Source organism: Manacus vitellinus, unplaced genomic scaffold (genome assembly GCF_001715985.3).
Source record: "Manacus vitellinus isolate BGI_N305 unplaced genomic scaffold, ASM171598v3 scaffold_24_pilon, whole genome shotgun sequence".
In the NCBI taxonomy this organism is placed as follows: domain Eukaryota; kingdom Metazoa; phylum Chordata; class Aves; order Passeriformes; family Pipridae; genus Manacus; species Manacus vitellinus.
Genome location: NW_021939798.1, coordinates 9,247,515 through 9,255,682, shown reverse-complemented (window position 1 = coordinate 9,255,682; position 8,168 = coordinate 9,247,515). Strand labels below are relative to the sequence as shown.

Sequence of the window (8,168 nt, the reverse complement as noted above, 5' to 3'; positions counted from 1 at the left end):
AGTGATCCAGTGAACTGTGGACACAGAGTAGATGGATGAAAATGCTAATGGTGGGTCCATGTGTGATCTCAGTCTGTGCTTTACAGTGACTGGCTGTGTAAAGGTGAGCTTCAAGAGGGGTTTAGTGGGTGAGGATTTAAAGTACGACAGGGGAGCTGCTTGGTGCGGGCGGCGAAGGGAAACCTCTCCCGAGGGAACATCCACGGGCTCTGGTCTCGGTGGGGGTGAAGTGCCTTGTGTGGAGCCCCTGCCCGGGGCCCACCTCGCTCACGGCTGTGCCCGGGGGACTCGGGGGTCCCTCGGGAGAGGGACACGCTGGGCTCGGGCACCGCGGGTCGGGGGTGGGCACACGGTGAGCCCGGGGCAGGTCCGGCCGTGGGGGCACAGCGGGGGGACAGGGGCGAGTGAGCGGGGTCGGAGCCGGGGGCAGCTGGGGCCGGCGGCGGTGCCCGGGCAGTGTCATGGGGGGGCAGTCGGTGCCGGCAGCGCGAGTCGGGATCGGGGTCGGGGTTCGGTGGCAGTGCCAGCGGTCGGTGGCGCTGCTGGGGGTCTGTGTCAGTGCCGGGGGTCGGTGTCGGTCCCGGTCCCGGTGTATCTCAGTGTGTCCTGGTGTGTCCTGGTGGATCCCGGTGTATCCCGGTGGGTCCCGATGTATCTCGGTGTGTCCCGGTGGGTCCCGATGTATCCCGGTGGGTCCCAGTGTGTCCCGGTGTATCCCATCTCGGTATATCCCGGTGTATCCCGGTGTATCCCGGTGGTCCCGGGGGTCCCGGTGGTGTCCCCGGTGTATCCATCTCGGTGTATCCCGGTGTATCCCGGTGGTCCCGGCTCTCTCCCCGTCCCTCGCCGGTTACCCCCCTCAGCGCGCCGGGATGCGCCCCCTGGCGTGCGGCTGGGCGCGCAGCGCGCAGCGGGGCGGTCACGGTGAGCGCGCTCAGGCCCTGGTGGCCGCTTCCCCCAGTCAGCGCGAGCGGCCGAGGCGCAGGCGGGGAAACAAGATGGCGGGCCGGCGGCGAATCCGGAGCGGGGCGCCGGCGATTCGCGCTGACCGCGGCCCTCCGCCCGGCCCCCCGGCCCGGCCCCGGCGCCCGATGCGGGGCGCGGAAGCCTCCCCGTAGCCGCCTGTCCGGACTTCCGAAGCGCACTCCCGAGCCGCCCGTTTTCCACCACCCCCCGCCTCCTTCCCCCTTCCCCTCGGCCAGCGCCCAGCGATGCGGGGCGCGCCGGGAGGCCGCCAAGCAGCAGCAAAGCCGGCGGCGGCCTGCCGCTCCGGCGAGCGCCCCGGCCCCGGCGGGCCGCCATCGGCGGGCTTGCGCTCCCGGCAGCGGCGGCAGCGAGCCGCGGCAGGTGGGCACGGCCGCGGCCCAGCCGGAAGACCGGCGGGGCCCAAAGCAGAAGGGAGCCGGCGCTGACCCAGGCCTCGCCGCCCCGCCGCCGCCCTCGCCCAAGGGGGGCGGCAAGAGGAAGGCGGGCGCGCGGCGGCACCAGTTGACGCACCAGGTGGGGAGCCAGGAGGAGCAAGGCGGTAGGACACAGGGCGGCAGGGCAACCGGGGGCGGCGTGTGCCAGAGGGGCATGTTGGATATATGTGTTATGTTTCGCGTATCGAGGGAGGCAGCTGCAACAGCCAAGGCAGGGCTGCCTCGTCCAGGAGGAGCATCAGCAAAGTGGTGTACGACGATCATGAGAGCGAGGAGGAGGAGGAGAGCATGGTGTCCGAGGAGGAGGAGGAGGGAGACCCCGAGGATAACCAGAACTCCGAGGAGGAAGAGGAGGAGGAGATAATGGAGGAGGAGGACGACGACGACTCCGACTACCCCGAGGAGATGGAGGATGAGGACGACGCCAGTTATTGCACTGAGAGCAGCTTCAGGAGCCACAGCACCTACAGCAGCACCCCAGGTAGAGAGCCCGTGGGCGAACTCAAACAAGTCGAGGGGTCCCCCACACGCTCCCTTTAGGTTTGCAGATCCGGTCCGCGCTCCCAGGCGCGGTGTGAGGGATTTCTGCGAGCGCTCCCGGGGACAGGGGGTCGCAAATAACCGGTGGCAACCCCACGGATGCGGGAGCATTAGAAGATGCTCCCAAACACATGCACCGGGAGGAGGGAGGAGGGCGGGCAGGACTGGCTGTAACGAGGGGATGCTTTGCAAATATGCGCGTGGATTGTGGTGCCTGCAGAAATGATCCACCTGAACGTGTTGCAAACGATGTCAAAAGTGCGTGGAGCGTTTCTCTTTAAATTTAAAAACAAGGGAAGCGACAGGCACGCCTTGCAAAGAGGTCCTTTCAATTAAACACAGGAAGAGATGGCTTGTGCTTGCAAATGTAACTTGATGTTGAAAGGAAAGGAGGCACATGCAACTTGGAAGTGGCCTTAAAAAAACCCGAAAACCCCAGAAACACTGAAAATTTTCAGGCTCTTGAAATCAGAGCTACAACTGGATCCAGCATTTACTGGCTTTAAGACAAAAGTAGCTTTCCAAGGAGGGAAATGAGGTGCATTGTTCAAAATGGAGATTGCATTGTTATAGTTTAGAGAAAAGTGCACAGGGCCTCATTGCAAGGGTGTAAACCTTGTTTTAGTTAAGCTCGAAGATTAAAAGGTGGAGGTCGAGTCAAAAGTCTTGGGTTTAAATGCTGCGTTTATCTTAAGATATAGCAACCTTTAAAACTTGTGCTGGGATTACAACTCGTTAAACATCATTGTGGTTATTTATTTTTTTTTAATTCTAGTGGCAAATTTGGGCACAATTTTTTAAGGCCTGCTCTTCTGGGTGTCCTTAATTGGTTCATTAACCATGTGGGTTTCAACCTTCGAAAATTCTTTTATTTAACCTTAAACACTTTGGATTTTTTTGAACTCATTCTAGAATGGAGTCCAAACTTAGAATATTTTATTTTTTAATTTTTTTTTAAAGTGTCTGAACCAGGAGAGTAGTTAAGCACCTCTGGTGATTTGGGCTCCAGAGCAGCAGACACTGCTGGTGTTTGGCCACTTTGTAAGAGGGAAGGAACAGGTTGTTGGTGTAAATGCATTGCATCTTAACTGAAAGTTAAGTAGTAAGTTTTGAGTAATTATCTGATGACTTCTTAAAAGGGGGAAGTACTGGCTGCTAAATGTGTCATTTGTTTTTATTTTGGTGAGTTCAGGGTATCAGCTCATTCTGTGACTTCATAATAGTCCTTTAAAAGGCTTTATATGTTTGTCTATATATTTTTTAACCTATATCCATATGCTCAAAAATGTAAACGAATCGAACTAAATACATGCATTGCTGAATTAAATTAATTTAGAGATAATTTTTAAGAAGTTAGTTTACCTGTTGCAGGGGTGTCCTGCAATCAAATTGAAATTTTTGGAATATTTTTTACTTTAAAGGTTGAGATCTGCCTTCGCAGAAGAAAAAAGCTTTAAAGCACTCTCTTGACTTTTAACTCTTCATTTTCTGCTTAGTTGTGGTAACTTTAATTTTTATTACTTGTTGGGTGTGCTTATGTCAGGAAAGTAATATATTTACGACTGTAACTGGCTAGGTCAGGAAAATATTTTTCACATGAGCATCCAGGTTTCAAGTGAGTTGTGCAGAGAATGGGTGGATGCAGTTTTTGAAATGTGCTCAGTGTTTTGGCAAATCCCAGGACAGCTCTGTGTGCATTGTTGTACAAGCAGAGACAGGTTTTATGTGGTATTGAGGTGTATCAGAAACCATTTTGATCATTTATATGTTTATTTCTCACCTGGTCAGGATGACTTCAGTTAGCTTCTTTCAGACAAGTGCAAGTGTAAGCATTTTCACCCTTAGGTGTTTATGCTGAATTTTCCAGAGTTAAAACATCTCTGTTGTTGTTTTGGTGATTTTCTGGTGGTTCCCATTAGTTCAGTATTTGCCTAAAGGTCTCCCTGCCTCCTCCCCTCTCTCCCAGACAATCTGTTGCCCTTTTGCAAAGAAAATATAAACTTTTCATTCACTCAGCTCAGTCTGTTCCTCTCCAGGATATATCTCTGTGTGGGGAGCACGGCTGTGCTGTGGTGGCCCTGATGGAGATCCCAGTCCTGTCATAATCCAGGGAGGGATGCTGGACATCAGAACAGCATTAATAGGCAAGGAAAAGGTTCATCCAACATCAGGACCTGTGTCTGACAGTGGCCAGTGCAGAGGGGAGTTAAAGCACAGATGTGTCTGAATTAAATGTTCCTTCAGGGGTTCCAGAGCTGTTTGACTCAGGTGCACCCTGAGCCAGAGCTGGTCTGTAGCTGTGTTTACATATGGGCTTTTTCCTTTCAGATCTTTGTCTTCAAACCAGACAAATTGTAAGACAGTGACAGAGTTCCTGGTGAACTGGAGGCCTTGAAGGAGTGTCTCTTCCCTTGTTTTAAACTCTCTCCTGACAGAATCCTGCAGTTTTTTACCAGAGGAGATGATGAACAATCCTTCTCCTTTTATCTTCCCTCAGTCATTTGCAACCTGAATTACAGCCACTCTCAGGATATAGTCTTAGGGGCTGAGGAGTTTATTTTTTGAGAGCAGGATATTAAAAAATTGCCCTCCCAGTCAAACTCCCCTGTCAACCAAGCTTTTACACATAAATCACATCCCAGTTAAACGGGTGACTCTTTCTACAGTCTTTTCAAACTTCCATTGAACAATGAATTAAAAGATCACAGAGCAATGTCTCAAGCCAAGAAAGGCTCAGTTTTTATGCTCTGATGGGGAGTTTGATTTATCTTGAGCTTGGCTGTAAGGATACCTTTTTACTACGTTGTTGTTATTATAAGTATTTAAAGAAGCAAAATCTTGGGAAAGGTAAAATGCCTTTAATATACTACTTAATAATGGTACAGTAAAAGCATATGACACTTATAATTTCACACAGATTTTGTGTGTGTGATGTCTCTTACCCCTTGGCATTCCCAGCAGGTGGATGTACTCTTAGGACAGGTATCCTGTGTATCTTGGATCACTAAACATTTTTGCCATTCCGTGTCTACTGAAAATTCTACTTTAGGCTTGTCACCCTTGCATTACAGTTACCAAGTATTTTCCATATGTTGCAGACTTTTAAGAGAAGGAGTTAATAAGGTGCCTGGAACTCCTTCATTTTTTGTTTCTTGATTTTTCTTCCTCAAAACCTAGAAAAACTACCTTTAGGAAGAACTGTATGTCTAGATTTTGGCTGAGATCATCATCATCAATCTGTTGAACAAGCTCGAGTTGGGAGCCAAAATATTTGTCCTAGAACACATTAAATAATACTTTTAGGTGGATTTTGTTAGTCTGAGCACTTGCAGGACTTGACCATTGCTTCTGTTATCTGGTTACTTCACCTTTTTCTTCCGAGTGAAAGAAGGTAGCTGGAAAGCAGCATTCTGTGTGTCTGGAGTGATTTTTTTATCTTAACGTTTTTCTGCTCTTGAGGAATTGTTTAAGTGGAGACATTGAGATAGGACAGTAAGATATGCAGCCTCTTTTGTGTGCAGGGAGAGAAGATTTATCAGCCTCCCAGACACCTTACCTGGGGTACCCTCTTCTCTAAATTAAACCTGGCATGCTCTTATTTTACCACTTAGTGATCTGCACTTTGATTTGTGCTCTAGAGGGAATGATCACTAGTTCATCATGCCAGTCATGGAAAATGTAGGAGAGAGTCCCAACAAAGAAACTGTGAAGGCCAGAGGAGTAAATCTGGGGCTGATCCTCCTGTATTGACTCGTAAATTGGCAGTTTATCTGGAGAGGGTGTTTGTCACTTGGGTCAGAGCTCTGTGCTGCAGGTGCCTCACCCTTATCAATATGTGTGTTGTAAAGGGGAGGATAGTTTGATGGGCTGCTGATGAGTTTATTGTGCAAACTTTTTTTTGTAGATCCGCAGTAAAATTCCATAATTGATCGTTGTTTTGGGTAGGACTGGTGTGAGGTGAATAAAGGTGGATTTTAGACTGGGGCTGGCTCTCAGGGCTCTCTCTAACTTCTGAAATGAGTTACAACTCATCCCGAGTGTGGTTCCTAAGAAACTGTCAAATTGTTCCTGAAAATCATTAAGTCAGCGCTCCCTGTATTTTTGGGTAGGTTTTTTTGCCTGGGTTCAAGGCATGAAAGGGTTGTGCCTCTGAGTCCTTCTCAGGATGGCAGTGTGGGACCTCATCTGTTACTTGTCTTGCATTAGTTCTCCAAATGTTCAAGTGATGCCACAGAACTCAGTGGGTTTGTATTCCTGGCTCCTGCTGGGAGACTGCTGATGGCCATAAAGGTGGGAAATTAAATTTTTAATATAAAATCCGTAGAGAACCCTAGTTTAATTTAAAAATGCACTGCTGACAGGTGTACAAACTGAGAAAAAGCAGCCAAAAGTTTTAAGGTTTTAAAAGAACATCAAGACCTATTTTTGTACAGGGCAAAGCAGGAGTCAGACTTAACAGGTGAGAATTTGTGTGATGGGGTGCACTCAGGATGTAGTCTCATAACTAGTTATTTTTCCATTTGTGTTTCAACTTCCAAAGCTTTTGTGGTGCCTGAAATGTCTCATTTTTAATGTTGGTTTAGATTAAGTTTAATCTGGTTTATGTTTGGTGTTGTTTACTTTTCTTTTTTCCAGGCAAAAGAAATAAATTGGGTTAGGTGTGATTATTGCAGAGCAATGCTCAAATTGGAACTGCACCTACAAGTAGTTACAGACACATCTTATTCTTTCAAAATTTTTTTCTGGAAGAGACTGTTCAACTTGTGGATATTAGAAACATGTTGATTATCAGGTTGGCATTTTTAAAGGGGAAAAAAAAGTGTTTTGTAGAAGTCAAAGCCTTTAATTTTGGCCCATCCCAAGAAAAAGATTTAGATTCTTCTATTTCAGTACTACTTTTCATAATATATTCTTATTTTATGTTAAACTCATTCATTTTACTGCTTTTTCTTCTTTGGTGTAAGCTGAACAAATGTTCTCCCAAGGGGTTGACTTTTAATTAAGGAACCAGCTTGGATATTGCTGTGACAAACATGCAGCTCTCTCCAGTTTCTGCATTCTGCTGTGAAAGGAAAGAAAAACCCCAAAAAACCTTTTCTTGTGCATTTTCATCGACTGTTCCCAGTTTTCTCAGTGATATCCAACAGGAGCTGTGTTGCTGTTCAGTCCCGTTTGAAATGTGACTGGTGCAAAGCAGCAACAAGAAGTGTGTGTTTATTAAAACCAAACCAAAACAGGGAGTTCAGGAGTTTCCAGGAGGAAGGAAAACGTAGGAGAGGGCGTCTTCTCTAAGGAGCACTCTGCTTCCAGGACATCATATAGAACTGCCAGCTGGTCTTTATGGTGAGAAGTTTTTGCAGTGACTCATGATCTGGAAAACAAAACCAGCCCAGTTCTACTTTACTGAAGATGGACTTTTATGTGAGAGTAGTGAGGTTTGACTTGACTCGTGGAACTTGAAACCAAAAATTCATAATCTGTTCTTGGGGGAGAATTAAAAGTCTTTTCACTTGCTGGGGTCAGTTTTGTGGAGTGCAGCTGAAGGGTGGTGGGGGTTGTTCTATATTTTCCCCCTCCTGTGACAGATTTATGAAGTATCTGAAACTCCTTGGTCTGACTTTTCTCTCCCCAATACTCTTACCAAGTTTATCCTCTCCACAGCAACAGTGAGCAGGAACCCTGAGCTTGACTCAAGCCCTGAGAAATGATGAGGAAGGGAAAGTTTTTAGAGACCAGTTGTGAGCTTTCAGACCAAGAAAGGGTGGGCCAAGTGTGTATTTTTCAGGTCATCCCAGTGCAGCCACCACTCTGTCCCTGTTCTAACAACACAGTGGTTCTGGCAGAGCATTTGTCCTGTAGGATCCCATCCACCAGTCCAGTCCTTGGAATATGTTGGGCTGGAAGGCTCTTTACTGGTCCTGTACATCTGGAGAGGAGGGATGTGTAACATCACTGAGACAAGGCAAAAGTGGATTTTGGGGATTTTTTTTTAGGCTGCAGGTGATTGGAATAACTGAAGTGCATGAAAGTCATATTTAGTCCTGCTCCAACCTTTCTGTATTCTGGACACTGTCAATAGTTCATTGAGATACTCTGTTTTAAAATTCTACATAGGATGATGTTAAAGATGGTTAAAGTAGTTTTAAGTTCTATATTCTCCTGTGGTTAAGCATAGATGTGACTTTCCCTTGTCTTCTCTCAGTCTGT

The 8,168-nt window shown here is 47.6% G+C and overlaps 1 protein-coding gene across 10 annotated transcripts in view; it reads left to right on the top strand.

Annotated features, from left to right (window-relative positions):
• The first annotated feature begins 1,616 nt into the window (after nt 1–1,616).
• BPTF (bromodomain PHD finger transcription factor) overlaps nt 1,617–8,168 on the top strand; it is a 61,129-nt gene continuing 54,577 nt past the window's right edge. For 8 of the 10 annotated variants that reach the window (XR_003212727.2, XM_025895130.2, XM_025895131.2 and 5 more), the window contains exon 1: nt 1,710–1,902. Coding sequence is in view for 9 of the 10 variants with exons in the window: in XM_025895130.2 (XP_025750915.2) it covers nt 1,710–1,902 (193 nt within the window). In the remaining variant the exon portion in view is untranslated. Of the gene's footprint in view, nt 1,903–8,168 lie in introns of all 10 variants that reach the window. The other 2 variants (XM_025895137.2, XM_025895136.2) reach the window with 1 other exon arrangement.